Below are 18,446 nucleotides of genomic sequence, written 5' to 3'. Positions count from 1 at the left end.
CTCACAGCTGTCCCTGTCATGTAAAGCACTGGAGTCCCTCATTCCTTCTTACCAGGGGCTGGGGGATCATAAAACCTACCAACGTTTTTAAAAATGTTCCTGGCATCTGCCAATACATCAAGCCTGAACATGGAGATACTTTGTTGTCTTGAGGTACAAAATTAAGTTAGGAATTCCATAAAAGTGAAACAGCAGAAGTCTTAATATAATCAAGCGCACCAATATTTCTTATTTGTTAAACCCCAATCTAAATGAATATATATATATATATATATATATATATATATATATATATATATATATATATATATATATTCTTTCTTTTGATATTGCCACACCAAATCACCTATTTCCTTTTGATCCTTTTTTTAATCTCACTCCCACAAGCTGCATGTTCATTTTTACCGCATCTATAAATCATTTCTTTGGTCTTCCTTTTCACCTCCAGTCGACAGCTCCATGTTTAGAATCCCAGAACCCAACATCCCCCGTTTGCACATTTCCAGAACAGCTTTTGTGTTTTTGTGAACCATGCCTCTCTGGGCTCCAAAACTAACAGCAAAACATAGAAACATTTTCAACTCAGGTTGGATAAAAACAAAAACTCTGCTCTTCCTTGTGCTGACAGTGGAGCATAAAATCCTTTTTAACATCTCTTCCAATTTATGGTAAAAACAGCTTAAACTGTGACACCCAGAGCCTTCTTCCATTACTATATATAAGTTCGCTTCCTTCCACTCCCTTTCAAGCAATGTATAACTGATGATTATATTGCTGTTGTGTATTATTTGTACTTAATTGCTTGAAATAAACCATTTCAAAAAAAAAAAAAAAAAAAAAAAAACTACCTGGAATCCTGCTCATTTTTATTATTTACCATGATTCCCTGCATCTTATCAGTCACCTTAACCCGTCATGGTGCCAACATTCAGAGCTCTTTAGAAGCAGTAAGAAATTCTCCTCCTGTTTGTTGACAGTTTTTACCCTGACTCAAAAACAAAAAAAAAACCAACAACCTTGTTTATGTTTGACATAGTCATTTAGTCTAATTTTGTGTGCTCTTCTCCTCATGACAAAGCTATTGTAGGTGGCCCCGCAGGTACGTTGTTGTTTTTGTTGTTGAAAAGATGCATCAGAGAACCGGTCCACGCCTATGTATGACCATGCCGGTCAGAAAGAATGCCAGACTGATTATTTCTTTGTGATGCCTGCTCTCACATCCAAGTCTCCTCATCAAACCCTTGCAGAGGCGAAGACAGAAAGGATCTTTCTCTGTTTTCTTATTGGCTGTTTTGACAGCAGACAGCCTCTAAGTAGGTCAGGGAACATGAGAGGATTCACTGATCACTCCTGGGAGTCACTCTAAGACACTGCAACTGTAGCCCATACAATAACGCTAAAGGATCCATATCATCTGAAAATCCCTGTAACCTTGGTTTGGTCTGAGCTTGGAATAATGAGTATAATTAGCAAGTTACTGCCATGCCTTTTATCTCTTTGGAAGTCACACTGCAGGATCTTACTGAATGCAGGCAGCCCTTCTGCTGCTGTGCTATAAACGGGAGATGAAGATTTGATTTGAAAACTCGAGTCTTAGGTAGAGCGCTTTTTCCTTACGTCATTGGGAATCAGCAGCTCCTGAGACGTCTGCGAGGTTGAGTCCATTCCTGATGGGAGGAAATGCAGCAAAAGTCTTTGATTTTATATCAATTCAGCAAATTCACAACAGTCCAGCATAAAACATTATTTCCATTTAAATGGGCTGATGTTTAGCAAGACAATATTTTCTCTTGTCACTCTCGATGCTGTGATTCAGCAGAACGCTCTGCAGATAATTGATTCTCTTTCAGATTGGTTGATACAAGATACCTACAAAGCTTTTGTTGCTTGTCATCATGAAACGCTCATTTTTTTATGCTGCTAATAATAGCGTTTCTCCACTTTTTGGTTAAAAACTCAAATGTTTTTTGAGACGACTTACCGGGCATGATTGTGGAGGCTGGCTGGGCAATGGGACTCAGGCCTTGCTGCACTGACAGCTGATGCAGCTTGGCCAGCTATAAAATAAAGAGGTAGACTCTGATTTTTGACACTCTAAGATGGCATCTCAAAAGAGATTAAAATGAAATATTTCCACAAACATTCATACCTCTGAGTGTGGAATGCCATATTGGTTTTGCAAAGCGTATGCCTGAAAGAGAGCATCCTGCATTAGGGAAATTGAAGCAATAAAGATGTCAAGCACACATACAAGCAATAAATCTGTAGCCCCATAATGAAAGTGCTTCGCTTTCTCCACATGCTGTTTTTTTTTGTTTAGAAAAAAAAAGATAAATAAAGAGGGAGGAGACAGTAAAATATTCATATATGTACATAATAAACAAAAAGTCAACATATACAGGTTTGAACTAAAAATTTTAATCAACATTAAATGCTAAATTTTCAAAAATGGTTGAAAATAAACCACTTCAAATTTTTCATGCACCATATGAAGCAGAAAACATCAGTGCTTGAATTTGAATAACTACATTTTAACGCTGAATTTAAAAATCCCCCCAAAGCAAGGGTCTACTAAAAAGATGAAGAAGGACTTTAACCGTTTTAGGCAAAGCCTGCTATATGGAAACCCCTCCCCCTTTCCATAATAAAAAAGCAGGACTCGGGGGGAGCTTAATCAAAAGGTGGAGCTGGCTTGCTGCAACATGGAGAATCAAATGAAGTGACAAAGCACAAGTTCTATCTTAATGTAAGAAAAATAGATAGTACATTTGTTTCTTGGAATTTCATTGCTTTTCAAGTGTATCTATATATTTATGTACATTGTATTTTTTGCTAGACTTTTATGCTTAACCGTCCAGGGTATACCTTGCCTCAGCCCAACAGTAGCTGGACAGGCTCCAGCAACCCCGTTAAGCCTGAACAGGACTAAGCAGGTTTAAAAGTTGAAAGGATGGATATGCTAGACTATGCATCTATCCATCCATCCATCCATCCGTCCGTCCGTCGGTCCATCTATCAATCCATCCATCCATCCATCCAACTCAAATCTCAAATCTATCTATCCGTCCGTCCGTCCATCCGTCCTCCATTCATCCATCCAACTCAAATCTATCTACATATTCATCCGTCCGTCCATCCATCCAACTCAGATCTCAAATCTATCTGTCCGTCCGTCCATCCATCCATCCATCCATCCATCCATCCATCCATCCATCCATCCATCCATCCATCCATCCATCCATCCATCCATCTATCTATCTATCTATCTATCTATCTATCTATCTATCTATCTATCTATCTATCTATCTATCTATCTATCTATCTATCTATCTATCTATCTATCTATCTATCTATCTATCTATCTATCTATCTATCTATCTATCTATCTATCTATCTATCTATCTATCTATCTATCTATCTATCTATCTATCTATCTATCTATCTATCTATCTATCCCTTGCTGCAGTCAGTCTTCCACTAGACAGCACTTAGCTTAACTCAATTCCGTCTGACGCCAGCAGTCTGGCTTCTGTTACCAGTATAGACACAGGCTGGTCCCGTGCACAACATCAATATACTAGAGCTGTGTTTATGCTGCGGACTTAACAAATATTATACATTTATGGCTGTGAATATACATTTTACAAACAAAGTATCCAAAATATAATGCCTTTTTTATTTCACTTCCCACAGTTAGAGGCTTTTCTGTGACAGTAGCTGCTGCTGTTGCTGTCATGGGAGGAATATTTCTTAAGCCAAAATGTTTGCGGTGCAGAGCCGAGCATGACAAAAAAAGAGACAGCAGAGATGTGGTGGTGTGAAGGCATCGAGTTTCAGGAGGGTTTAGAGCTTCTTTGACAGAATAGAACAATAGCTGCAGCTTACTGTACACTCAGCTGTTGCGTTTAATGCCTCATGCCATATGATGGAGTATGTAGCTGTGCACATACTGCACAACCCTCTCAACACAACTGCTCTCGACACTCAGGTCCACACAGCTCTCATGCTTATTCCTGTTCTCCACATAGAAGTTAAGGGATTACTTTTTATTAAAAATAATAACAATAATATGTTATGAGGGTTGTGTAGTTACCTGCTGGAGGTCCAGGCCACCTTGGGTGACTGAGTACAGAGGGTGTGGTGCAAAATCAGATGCCTCAAAAACCTAAAATCCCAGAGACACATAAACCAAAATCACCAAAAATCACCCATAATCAAAACTACTAAGCCCTAATGCTTTTAGTATTTGCGCTGCCAAAGAACAGAATAACCTTTCCACTTCTGTTCCTTCTATTACATCTCTAACATTATTTGAGAGAGCTCTCTCAAAATGTTTACTTGTTTTTATTTCCACATCCCTAAATGGTTTGAATGTCTTTTTTCCCCTTTCTTTCTTTCTCTTTTCTTTCTTAGCATATATCCATATAATGTATGCTCTGTGTTTGATTCAAAATGTTCTGTAAAACTGAGAGGTAAAAGTGAGAGCTATTACGTGCGTGTTGGTTAAATAACTAAGATGTGTTATATTTTGTATTTTCTTTAATTCTCTTCTATGGTTTGTGCTTAATTGTCATCTTCTCTTTTTTGTTATAAATCTAAAAAAGGGAACCCCTCAAGAATTAAATGTTGCCTCTCAAGAGACTAATCCTCCCATTGCTCATTAAATGTTTGAATTAAAATAAATAAACACATAGTAATATGTTCATATTAAAAGGAATTAGGGGTTAGAATTAGCTAAAATACTTTAACGTACAAGAAAGGACCAAAAAGCAAAAGTTGTAGTTGAATACATTCAGAGATGGCCTCCTCAACTCTGCCTTTCTGACAGTTTTACATCTGTGAGGCTTAAGGGTTATGACTCATCCATAACATTTGTCACACTTTACTTAGGCAATTTATGCCTCTTCATCATAATCCAGCTCTTACTGCAGCCAATCGAGGACGTTTTTACCCAGAATGTTATTAGATTGTTTGATACGAAATAAATGAAGAACACAGTTTTCTCCCATAAACGGAGCAGAGTCACAATCAGCACATACTGTGTCAGAACTGCTGACAGCCATGCAGAATATTTTGGCTGCAGCTGTAGCTGGAAGTGACAGTAGTTCTCCAGTCTCACTTGCTAATCTTGTGACTCCCTTCACCAGAAGGTGGACACTCTGCCCCTTTTTTTAATGACTGCAGTATCTAACATATTTAATGGCATCCTCATGCACCCATGAATGCAACTCTTTTTCCTACTGAGTTCTTTCACAACACAGGCAAATAAAGAATTAGCCAAGAAAAATGCCTTAGCATAATATTTTAACATCCCAGTTATTTTATATAACAAGCCTCACAAATTAAGATTTACACATACAGGTTTGTTGTTTTCATTAAAAAAAAACTTCCAAGAAATACACTTCATGAAATATGAGCTCCGTTGTCTCACCTGGTTTCCTGCAATGAGGAGGGCAGCAGGTGAGGGGGTCGGTCGATAGGGGATGGTGGCGCCCTTTGGTGGAGACTGAGAAGTTAAAATACATCATTAGATTAAACTTGTTATAAATCAAAGACTTGCTATTCTGCAAGGTATAGTACAAGGGTGTTTTTTGTGTTGTAATAATACAGAACATAAAATAACAATTTTAAACCCTTTTTTAGTGAATTCAGATGATCACTGAAGAGAAACCCCCTTTCACTTGTGAAATGTGGCACTGAGGATATCAAGAGTATAAAAGGGTTTTACATCCTGCTGTCAACGCAAACAAGTCCTAAACCATGAAGTGGAGCAAAGTTGTTTTTTTTTTGCATCTCCTTTGTTTTGTTGTTGGGGACAGTTTAAGGCTGGTCAGGAGGAAAGGTCAGGACAGTCAGAAGGACAGCTGGCGTCGGACTCGGAACGCCAATCAGCCTTGGAGTGAGTTGACAGTGCTACCCAAACAAAACTCCCCCACGGGCATTCAATAGTTTCATTTACTTTTTTCATTTAAGTTATGTTTCATTTTTCCTTTCATTTTCATTTATTTGGTTGTTCTCCTAAGAATTTGTGGACAATCATCTACTTGTTTTGTGTGTTTCACACTCAAATAGCAAACACAAGATAAATTGTATATCTTGACATCTGTTGACATTAAGATTTATAACAATAACTTAGGGTGAACTAAACTCATATTATTCCCATTGTTTTTCTTTGATATTCTTAATTATACTTTGAGTTAGTAAAGGCATGTACTGGGACTCTTAGGGGATAAAAGCTCGGCACTTTGGTGTCTAACGCTCCCCACTCACTGGAGAAATCCCAAACACACCGACAAAGAGATGTTTGAAGATTCAATTTTTCCACAGAAAATAAGAGAATGATATTGTATATATATATATATATAAGACAGTGTTTATCTTATCATGTAGCTGCAGTGTTAGCGATACACTGGAGTTTAAAATGTGGCACAGTCACAGCATATTCCTTGTATAACTTTGCATAATTTAAATCTTTGAGCCAAAAGCAAGATGCCGATGGTACAGAATTCTAATGAAACTTGCGAGCCTTTGAAGAAAGCCCTGGAAAATCTGGATCAAACTAGCAATTAGTCAGTCAGGTCCAGCTGCAGTGTTAAAACAAAAACGCGTTTGTGCACTTCCATTAACACACACAGGGAGAAACTGTGCTTAAGGATGTTTTTCTCTCATCTCTTTCTCGATATTCTCAAGAGGGCTGTTGTCTAAAGGTGTTCAGTTTTTTTGCTACAGGCCAATTTGTTTTCTGTAAGCAGCTTAGTGTCTTCTTTAACAGTTTTGAGCCTTCACCTCAGAGGAGGACCTCCATCCACCTCATTTTTTCCCTCACAACATCATGTGGGTTTTCAGCAACACATAAGGAATCCCTCAACTTCTACACAACACAGTCATGAGAGCTGGGGTTTAATAAGAGGAGTGATGTGTTTTTTTTATTGTAGTCAAAAAGACAATGAACACAGGTTAAACGCAAACATCAATCACTATTGTTTCCTTTCCACTGTCATAGCTGCAAATCTCTATCATCTCGTGTGTGTGCATGATACTAAAGGTGTGCTCTTTACCTCCAGGATTACAGTGCAGATGAGTTTGACACACTGGATTACAGAGTCTTGGTTCCCCGATATCGTCACCCCTCGCTCAGTAGAGTTGGGAAGCAAATCCCCTGCCACCTGGATCTGAGCTCCAGTGCTCTGCGAATAATAATGTTTTTAAGAAGAGATTAGCTTGATTCAGGAGACGAGGATTAATGATCAGGATGAGGATGTCATGATCACACTGTCATGAATTTTTCCAGTTCCTCAATAAGGGGTGACCTTTAGGATCTATATTAAAAGTGACACAATTGTTTTAAACTTGTATTAACTTAGAATTAAAAATTATACGATCAGTTGAAACGATATGCTGTTAATTGTGAAATTCTATGCTTTTTATCTCCTAATTCTAATATTGTAGAAAAGTTATGAAAACAAAAAGAAAGCTATTGTTTTAGTGAGGTCATAATTTCTAAAATCAATGTTACTGTGCTGCTTTTTCTTTTGTAAGATGTGAAAAAAAATATTTTTCCTTGCGTTAAAATGAAAAAAATCCCAACACATTAAAATCCTTAATATTTAAATCAGACACCGCTCTGGGATGAAGACACAACAAGACAAAAAAGATTGATCTTGCCCTCAATAAATCAATTAAGTCACATTACTAAAGTAAGCAAGGTAACAAGAGAAATCCTATTTGTAGACTGACATAGAGCTAACCTTACTGTGTCCGATGTCTCTGGCAGCATATCAGATGAGATTAATCCTAATGTTTCATCTGGGCGTGAATGCAGTCAGGCGTTTTTCCCTTCAAAGTTGCCACAGCTGAGTCACAGCATGTTGCTTTAAGTGGGCTTAGTTCAAATTTCCTTATCAATTAGTCTGGTTTTAGCAGCTGTGCAAAATTTCAAAATGCAACTGTACAACTCATCTTTTTGGAATGTTATTTTTAAACTGGTTAAGTCAGAAGCATTTTGGCTGTTAGGGTAACAGCAGCCCCTTTTTTAATTCATAATGCTGAAGGAGCTTCTCAGCCCACTGGGGTCTTCTGAAACTCAGACTGCACAAAACAGAGCCCCATGCATAACATGTTTGCTCGATTAATTCTTAAACTATTCTGCACTTTAAGGCTGCTCCTGAATTTTGATTAGTGCAAAATGTATTTTTTGAAACAAATGCTTACAAACTAATGAGATTTCAATCATCAGAGACATTGATTGCATGCCTAAAACAAGCTCACTTCAAGCTTGATCATTTTGGGGAGTGAATTCTTGTCTTTCTTTTAGCTTTTGCTTGAATTCAGTAAATTCTGTCTTTGTCTGCTCACTTCTCTGATCTCTTTAATTTTTGCTCCGCCCTTCCCGATCAGCGAGCCACACTGGCTGGCGGGGATGACCAGACGAAGAGTGACAGGTGGTTTGGAGCTGATGGTCCCATTGGCCACCAACGCAGTTAGATCCTGGAGATAATAATAAAAAGAAAGAGAGAAGAGAAAAAAGGGATTCATTAATAAGAGATTTCCCACTAGGGTTTATGGGAACATTGAGAAGGAATAATTAAAGAGAATTTGCTAACGACTTTGATAAAAAAATGCCCCTATTTCATTTTATAATTAAGTTAAGTCAAAATCTAGCCATCTATACATATGAATCAGACAGAAATCTTCTTTTTACTCCTTCTAAATTATATTTCAACATTCAAAAAAACAGTAAAAAGAAAATTCAGGAACAGCTAAACCTGTGGCATGCAAAATGATTATAAATAATACTCCCCCAAAATAAATCCAATGACAGAAAAACTGTGGGATCCATGATGTTGGGTAGAACATTAAAAGAGAGGCTGACAGAACAAAAAGCAACCCGGTATCTGCACCTCATTAACCTCTCCCTGTGTTTGGTCCTGAATGTTCAAGGAGAGAAGTCCACAGGAGGCTGGCTAACAGTGTTGTGTCTTTATCCCAGTCCAGTATGTGGTCTAAAAGCCTGTTTAATAATTTAGACAAACTGCTGGAGTGCATAGAAAAGGGGAAACATTAACCTCAGCAGATTGGTTGGAAGAAAAAAAAAAGTCTACTTTGGGCTGTAACATTGAGTTAGAGAACTTTGCATCCTTTCTGCATGTGAAATCAGGAACATTTTTGCAAAGCTCCAAATCAGCGACCTTAAACCATTAAGTTTTCTCAGTTTATGTCAAACAACTTTTATGTGAATTGACATATTAATCTCTATTTTTCATTCTTACGTCCCTTCTCTATCGATCAAAAAATAAAAAATAAAACAAAGTGGAATATAGTCTTTCCCACTTCAAACAGCATTTAAATACAAAACCAACCTGCTGCAAACAGAAACTTCTGCAATGGAGGAAAAACAGAAAAAGAGGAGGATGTAAAGCAGCTCAATTTATGTCAAATAAGCATGCCTTAAAAAAAAATATTATAACACTATCTGGTTCCATTAAAGTATATTTCATTGGTTCTGTGGCATTTTGCCTAATTTTTCTGCTGCTTGTGATTATGTGGAAGAAAAAGGACACAGACTTTTAGGTAAAAAAGCACAAAGGTTATAAAAATACACAAGGGTTGTACATTTCCTTTCAACTTAAAACAATTATTTTATTCCTAACTAAAGTGTTTCTTTTCTGCCTGTCAGACAACAAACGTTAGTCTTCTATGGAGTGGGTGGAGACTGAGCTGTTACAGTTTTTCTCAGTCGCTTTAGTACAATTCTCAGATCAGAATGAAATTCTCCAAACTATTTGTTCAATCTTCACATCATGATGTCACTTGTGCACATCATATAAGCAGTTTCTCACTTCTTTGAACAAGTTGCAATTGCTTTGGTACATCCATGCAAATGATTATGTACAATTCTCTGCTCTTTGCTGAACTATCAACTGTTTATGTCATGTTGATCAAAATGTATTATATAGTTCACTGTGCAACAGTCTTACTCCTCAAAACACCTAGTCATTAGTTCATCGTATAAGTCATTAACTGCAAAATGGTTGACAAAGTTGTCAAAATGTGACAAACATATTTCGCTGCATTGCAAGAGAGGATATTTGCTGTGATGTGGATGAGAATTTGTGGCCTAACATACAGGAACGACAAGAGGTGTAGGAAGACCACACCGATTCCTAATGCACTGCCTGTACTGTTGTACAGAATATTGTCCATTCTTTTTTTTCCCTTTGTGTTACTGTTTGCAGTGGGTTTTTTCTATGTTGGTATGACATGGTCTGTCAACAACTTACAATATGAACAATAAAAATGTAAATGTGAATCTTGTCCAGTCTCTTGCAATCAAACAAAAAAGGTGTAACTTACATTTTACAATAATTGTCATCAAAACTTTAGCCATAGTTTACATCAGAACCTCCCTCTAAAGTACACAGTTATATTGACAACATGACTAAGTAATTTGACTGTCTTGTTCGTAGACAATGACACCATGACTTGTCGTTCTGATGGCACTGACACGTTCAATGACATAAAGACTTAGTTTCCATAGTGTTTTGCTGTTTGTACAAATTGTTTTGAGAAATGCACACACGTATTTGCAAACTTCAATTCTGATCTGAGAATTGTACTAAAGCGACTGAGAAAAACTGTAATTGTCTCCCTGTAAAGCTTTGAAATGTAAATATATTGTGCTCTATCTCAAACCACCAGCAATGCTGTCACAGAATGCAAAACATTCTGTTTGTTCTTGTTTTTTTAATGTTACCAGTTTGAGTTGGGGTCAGTGTGGATCTGTAGCCTCAAGAGATTTACTTAGGAGAGAAAATGCATGTTTCCAGCATCTGCTCTCCATATTTGAGAGCATGTTTTGATGAGCCTCTTGTGCCTCTCAGCTCTGTGTCTATATTAAGCCAGGCAGATCAGGCTTTTTTTTTGATGTCCTGTCTCATTAGAAATGGACAGCACAACCATCATCATTTTCTTAATTTGATCTAAAAATATGAGCCAGACCTTAACAGCTGTGCAAGATTTAATACTTTGGGGTGTCATGGTAAAATGGGCTCACCAAGCGAGCTGCTGGAATTAAGACGGCAAGTTACGTAAACGCCGCTCTTATGCTGTGAAGTTCCAAAGCCTAAATCCCAAATGCTGATGCTGATGGGGTAAAGACTCCACGAGGATTTTATTCAAGCTTTGCTTTATCACCTCAGAAAAGAAAAAAAAAGTGTGTATAATAGCTGATAATTATATCCTTTGCATTTCACAGAAATCCTGCTACAATTGGAGATCTAAAAAGAAACAGCTGGCAGAAGAAAAATTCGTTTGTTTTTTTACATAAGTCTGAGAGAAGCAAATACTAAGTCTGACACCAGGTTGGTAAAAAAAAAAAAAAAAAAAAAAAAAATTGTTGTCCTTTATCTCCAATTGAAGCTGTCTGAAATTCAATAACTCAACTACAAGCCCAGTGGGTTAGCAAGCATGTTACCATAGAAACTCAGGAGTTTCAGAGTTGACGACAGGTGAGTGCAAGTGTTCTTTAATGAAAACGGCACTGTGCAGCAGGAGTCACTATGTGTTTACTCAATTTATGTCATCTGGAGCAGCTGTTTTGTAAGAAAAAAAATTGCTGTGTTGCCAAAGTGATGGAAAATGACTTCATCTTAATTGATGCAGATGCAGCGATGAACAGTCTCCTGAGAATTTAACACCACGAAGAAACTGTCATCTATTACTCAGATCAGACGAACACACAGCAGGAGCGAGTACAAATCTGCAACACTATCGTGAGTTGCACAAAAAATGGTTTACTCTTGAAGTGATTAATTATGGGGATAATAAAAATGACATGTGCAATCCACTCTCAGAACACACATTATCCTCACTAAATAAAAAAGACGTGCAAAGGGGCCACATTTTCAAATACAGAGCAAAATAAAATGCAGCTCTCCATTTATTAAAGTGTGATCACTTAAAACACTGCCACTTATAAAACTAAATTTTGATAAATCCGATTTAATTATTCCACTGTGGTTCAATTACTAATTGCCAGATTCTCATTTTATTTATCTCTTTATTTTCATACCAGATTACAATAGACTTCTGTCTAACATGCATGTTCTTGATTTCTCCTGAATGCTTTAATATAAAAAAATCTGAATACAAAAAAAATGCCTGCATCAAATACAATACAATGTCCTACAAAGTAGACAGTTAAAAATACCAAAATTCATTCACTCCAGTTACCTCTTCCAGTTTATATGTGATCATGGTGAAGGCTCTGAACACGCTGTCTGTTGAACCAGTGATGGTGATGATCCTCTCTGGACAGGAGCCCTCTGAGATGTTGACACGTGCGCTGCTCTGTGAAGCAAAGAGACGATTTAAAAATTAAAGAAATGTTGCAACACAATCAGTTTTAGCTTTTTTTTCAAAATGATGTTTTACTAATGGGTTCCTTTGGAGTCATCATCTATTTGTTATGTATCTCAGAGTAAAGAAAAAGGAAAAAGGCAAACATACTGCTGAGGGAACATATTACTTTGGAGAATTAATCTTACAGGATTAATGTGAATTTAGTCTAACAGAATTTATGCTACTGTACGCTTAAATTTGTTTCTTGATCTCTCAAAAAGCTTTTGATTTTTTTCACACAAAAAATTGCGACCAGATTTAACCTTTTTTTAGCCATAAGGATCAGCAAAAAAAAAAGATAATATTATATATATATATTTTTTCACACCGTTTGTTTTAATCTTCTAAGTTTTACTTCTACATTGATACGTTCCATTGATTTCTTTTTTTTTTTACTGAAAACTGATGAGATTATCTTGCTTTTCTTTTTTCATTTATATTTATTTATTATCTTTTACTTTTAATGCATGTTGCCTATTTTATTTATTTATTTATTTATTTTACCAGCTAATTTGAAGAAATTAAAGATCTTACTCCTAACAGAAATGTTGACACCTATTTATTAGTTCTACAAGTCTTTAACTGTGTATTGTGGCTCTCAAAATACTAAAAAGCCCTTTTAGTATTCTGCGTGACAAATTTTTCAAACAAATTCTTCCTGCCTCTCAGGCTGGAAATGGGTATCCATCCTCTTACTCAGATCTTACTCAGAAAACAGATATGCACATTTCCAAGAACAAATCGAGTTTTCTTCCTTGTCATTGAAATTCAATCTAGCCAGTGTGTCCAAATGCACGTCCTGTGCTATAAAAAAAAGGACAAAAAAACAAAAAAAAAAAAGGCTAAAGTACACTTTCTTATTTGGGACAAAAAACCTGAACAATAAATCAATTTTCTCATACGTCTTTTTTTTTTAAATGTGTTCTCACACATTTCTCCATGACAATCCCTCAGCTCTGGGATATGCTCCCCTCTCAGTCCAATGAGTCATCCTCCCCTGTGTGACTTTAAGGTTTGGAGAGGGACAGACAGGAGGAAGCTCACAGGGTGGCAACAAAGGCCGAAACTGCCTGGCAGGATGGATGTTTGAATGGATGGCTGGACAGCTTCCATGGCTGACTGCTCCATATAGCAGTTTTGCAGAGTCGCATTGTTGCACGGATTCCTCTGTTTATCCTTCTGCCTCATAAAGTACAATACAAAACCTTTTCAGCTGTAAAAGAATCAAATATGTTGCCAGCAGTGTCAGACTAATCAGAGTTAACCGAGCGGGTTTTAGTTTGGCTGCACTCTTGAGATTCATTAAAAAAGAACTGGGGGTGGGGGGTAGACTTAGAAGATGGAAAAATAACAATGAAAACATGAACTAAAATATGCTGCAGAATGAGGACAGTGTACCTCTTCTCGTATTCGTTTCACAGTCTCTCCTTTCTGCAAAAGACAAGTTGAAGGACAGCTTTTAAGAGAGTTGAACATACTTGAATTCATACATCACAGCTCTGTCGCTCTCACAGTCAATGTGACATCTAAGACCATGAAATTCTGCAATCCAGGGTTTGAAGCTGCTTTGCATCTTAGCACATAATTTGTATAAGATACATATATTTGGGGTTTGGCTGCATGCTGCAGGCAGAGTGTGTGTGTGTGTGTGTGAACAAATGCTGCTAAAGACAACAGCATTTCTGCCAGACTTGTAGAGACTGCAACACATCCTCCTTTGGCTTTTATGTTCTCTCCTGTTTCTCTCTTCATTTAGCTCCTTTCAAACAATTCACACCTTCATGTACTTGATGTATCTGTCAACCATTATTTTTACAAAAGTATTTATTACCAGAAACATTGTCTCACCCATGTACCACACATTATCATGTCCTAGGAAAATTTAGTGTCTGTGCTCTATTGTGACTTTGGTGTTGGTACTCTATTGATGGGGAAGAAGTAAGCGGTTTACCAACGGGATGAGGATGCAAGTTATAAGACCAAGTACTGCAGAATAAATAGCTTTTCTTTTTCTAGTCACTCATGGAAAACTCTCCCTTTGTGTCCCACTCTTTAATCCTTTGCTATGAATTCAACACCTTTCACTTCTGTTGTAAAGTCTTGCCTTTTCCCTCTTTTCTGAATTTATGCTTTTTTTCTACTGTTTTTAAAGCTTGATTGCAAGGATTTCTGAAGCAACGCATTCCCGACAAACCCTTCCCAGCAGACACTAAAAGTACCCAAAAGTGGTCAGTGGTAATATGTCTTCAGAGCTCAGTTTCAGCACAAGGCTTGTAGTCGGTGCACTAATGTTTCTGCTTGATGGATTGCTGAGGTGCTTTATGGGAGTTGGGGGTAGTGAGGAGGTCCCGGAAAGGGTGCTTTAAAGAGATTATATTACAGATGGGGATATTCAGAACAACAACTATTTGTTGGATGGTTTGTTGCGGCTGCAAAGCAGAATCAAAAGAGAACAGAATATCATCCTAAAGAAAGTGTCAGCGAAAACTCACATAAAACCCTCAAATGGTGTATTGGACATTAATCCCAAAAGTCTCCTCAGATTATTATAATAAAGTGTATTTTCAGAAAATAATTGTATATAATTGCCTGTTGTGATAAAAGCATCCAATTAAAATAACAACTTGGATTATATAAGAAATATATTTGATAAAGGAAAGATATGTAGGAGTTCTCACCTTTCCTATGATGCTTCCAACCTCCTTAAAGCATAAAATAGAAAGAAAAACAAAACACAAAAGTTAAATAAATGTGATTACAGAGTATAACTTTAAAAGCGCTGCTTTATACATAATTTCTTCAACCTTTCCATGCATGAGCAGTCGTAGAGTGAGGGTCACTCCCAAGCCCCCATCTCCGAAGTCCTGCTCACAGTTCATAGTGATGTGGGAGTGGAACGCAGGGAGACGCATGAACAAGGCTCATTCGCTGGTCATGCAGTTGAGCGAAGGCTGGGGTGCGTTTTTCTGCCTGTCTGTGCTCCTTCAGGGAAGATCTGAGAGAAAGGAAAGAAAGTGAAATGATAGTTGATCCATTTTTTATGAGCCCACATATGCTCCTTTGAATCAGTCATTAACTTCACAGATGCGACGCTGAATTTTTTAAAAGGTAACATAATTTCAAAAACTTCGTTGTCTGAATATGCTAAAAGAATATTGACTCTAATTGGATCATTCCTTAGAAAAGAGCATCCATATGCCGCACACCGAAGAAATAAACAACTTTCATGCAACCAGCTATAATTTTAGGCTTCATTTTATGAAACATTTTAATTTGCTTAATTCAGTGTAATATTGATGGTTATATTCATAACAAGGTCATGATTAACGCAGTTTTGCATGTGAACGCTATTGACTAGAGGCACCAACAGCATTAGCATTTCGACAGAGCTTTGGGATCCAACGAGCTCTGCATGAGCTGTTGATATTTATCATGGTGCCTTTGCCTCTTAACATTCTCTCTCAGTTAGATTCATGGTATATATATACATAAAAATTGAAATGTGCTTAAAATTTAGATTCATACAAAATTAATAGGTTCAACTTTGTACAAAATACATGAATATTTTAGAGCATTTTTAAGTTTTATCCGCTTCACTTCATTCAGCTAAAGCATTCAAATGTCATTGTTAGAAAAAAATACAGAGCAGGACCTCTGCACAGGCAGCAAATGAGAAGCATATGTACTGATCCCAGAATGACAATGTGGCAAAGGCTGTATGCATGTCAGCTTTGTGGCTCACAGCGTGATGATTAATGTGGGAGTCACCTGGCGGCACACAAGCATCAGTGCGGTGTGTATAATTAGTTCATGGAATCACTCATGTTTCCTTCAAATTTATATTTGCGACATTTGTCAGCATGGAGGGTAAAAGAACAAAGATAACTGAACAAGTGTTTGTAGAATAACCTCCATAGGCAGAACATAAAGGGGTTGTATTTGTCAAACTAAAATACTAATACTAACAAAAACTTTAAAGATGGTGTGTTTTTTTTAATTAAATTTAAGTTTCTGTCTGCAGGCACTTTCCTTATTAAGCTTTTGCTCAATTATAAATGAATGATTCCTTTTTAAACTCATCAAAGCTTCTTGTTTGTTCGTCGCACGCATGCCAGTCAGCCTACAGTGCAACGGTTACCAGCCTACAGCCCAAGCCCTGCCAACACTGCCTTATCTTTGTGCTAGCATGTCTTTTTACAAATCTGCAGGTTTTCTGGTGAGTTATTTTGAGATTTCTTTCTTTTTTGTTTTAATATGTGTCATTCCTGCACGGTGTTATTCTACCAAATAGCTGATGCACACATCTTCAGATATTAGTCTGTTAAAATATGTTTGCGACTTTATTTTGCTCAATTAAAAAGTCAAGTCAACCTTGTTTTACTATGTAAAAAGCGATTCTAACTGGATCAGTTTGCAGAACCATCAGCCTAAATTTTCATCTACATATAATTAACATTAATATCACATAGAACCTGAAGGTTGACTTTAGATAAACAGAAACTGAAGTATTTTTTCTTTGCTTTTAGCTACAGCTGCAAAACCCACGGATCATGACTTTAAGCTTGATTGATGCATCCTGAACAAGTGTTATCTCCGAGCACATTTGTGCAGCCAGTGGGCTAACTTTATTATCTTTGGGCTCTGAAAGAGAAGACTAAAATGTTAGAGCTTTATTACATTAGGAGTTAATGGTTGGAGGGATCATTATGTGCATCTCTGTGGGCTGATAACAAGGCATGTGCTCTGTGTCAGTGTGAGGGTGGTGAACCTCGGAACTCCTTTTTTCCAGAATTCCAAGCAGCAGCGTTCCAGGATGAACAGAGCCCCTCTGTTCCAAATTAGACCTGATTATGCTGAACAGAGAATTAACAAAGTACAGACTGCGTCAAACTGCTAAAATTCAGTCTGCCAAGGTTGGACTGACTGTTTCATTGTCCTGCTTTACTGACACTAACCTTGGCCCTGCAGCATTTACTAACATAATACATCACATTGGCGCTTCAGTTGTGAGTCACTGCTCATACAAATCTTTTTAATGGAAAAAATAAAGAAGGCACAATTGGAAATCTAAGTAAGTGACAGAACTAAAACAACAAATTTAATATTGGAAAGCATGAAATTATTATCGTATGTTATTATTATTATTATTATTGATTTTTTGCATTTTGGGTTTAAGATTAAAAAAAAAAGCTTTATACTGAAATAGCAGATCATCTATAAAAATGTTCCTTAAAATAACAAATTTCTCATTTTGCAACACGTTAGGCCTGCACAAAATATTGCAAATTATATCGTTGTCACAAAATTAATCTCTAATATTGCATATCGCGGGTTTTCCTCATATCGTGCAGCCCTACTACACATTTTAATAAATAAACAATTGACAAAGCAAAAGACCATCCCTAGAACTGTGAGTTCTAGGGAAGGTCTTGGTGGAGCTAAATGCCTGGCACATTGAATCAAAAGGAGGCATTTTTTATTGTTTTATTTGTAAATGTGTACATTGTACATTTACAAATTTATAATGAATACATTTATCATTGGAAAGAGTGATAACATAAATGCTCTTCTAAAATCCACTATCTTATACGTTGATAATAAAGATTCTTCAAATCAAGAATCAGAAACCTTCCGTTGATGCACAGTTTGGTTGTAAATACATGTCAAGCACCTCATCCTCTGCAACTCACATACTGAACCCATTTCACGGTAAAGGTTAAAGGTACTTACCGTGAGTAGAAAAAAATTCTACTTTACATAATACAGTCTTAGACGCTAGGTAAAAAGGTCAAATCACACCTGTCAGATTCTGACAGTTTCTTTAATGTATTTTTTAAGCTAAGGGTTAGAATTTTGTGTTATAAGTTTTCCATTTTATGTTTGAAAATGTTTACAATTTTCACTAGCTTTTCTAAGTAACTTTGATTTGACCAAACATGTAAATAAATGTTGTCCTCTAAGATTACATGTTAAAATGTACCTATTGGCCGTAACTAATTAGATTACAAACGCAATTTCAATGTCTAAAACATTAAACATAAAGTATC

At 36.8% G+C, this 18,446-nt stretch overlaps 1 protein-coding gene across 2 annotated transcripts in view; it reads right to left on the bottom strand.

Annotated features, from left to right (window-relative positions):
* Positions 1-18,446, bottom strand: part of LOC101165305 (poly(rC)-binding protein 4) — a 34,979-nt gene that overhangs the window by 4,425 nt on the left and 12,108 nt on the right. For both annotated transcript variants that reach the window (XM_011477233.2, XM_020704726.2), the window contains exons 2-12: positions 15,204-15,394; positions 15,078-15,101; positions 13,798-13,830; positions 12,232-12,348; positions 8,356-8,487; positions 7,059-7,187; positions 5,432-5,506; positions 4,094-4,165; positions 2,150-2,191; positions 1,982-2,057; positions 1,618-1,667 (exon numbers count right to left, since the gene is read on the bottom strand). In XM_011477233.2, coding sequence (XP_011475535.1) covers positions 1,618-1,667; positions 1,982-2,057; positions 2,150-2,191; positions 4,094-4,165; positions 5,432-5,506; positions 7,059-7,187; positions 8,356-8,487; positions 12,232-12,348; positions 13,798-13,830; positions 15,078-15,101; positions 15,204-15,311 — 858 coding nt within the window. In that variant the 5' untranslated portion in view covers positions 15,312-15,394. The remainder of the gene's footprint in view (positions 1-1,617; positions 1,668-1,981; positions 2,058-2,149; positions 2,192-4,093; positions 4,166-5,431; positions 5,507-7,058; positions 7,188-8,355; positions 8,488-12,231; positions 12,349-13,797; positions 13,831-15,077; positions 15,102-15,203; positions 15,395-18,446) is intronic.

The sequence above is a fragment of the Oryzias latipes genome, chromosome 7 (genome assembly GCF_002234675.1).
Source record: "Oryzias latipes chromosome 7, ASM223467v1".
NCBI classification, from domain to species: Eukaryota; Metazoa; Chordata; class Actinopteri; order Beloniformes; family Adrianichthyidae; genus Oryzias; species Oryzias latipes.
This window is presented reverse-complemented; position numbering and strand designations above follow the sequence as displayed.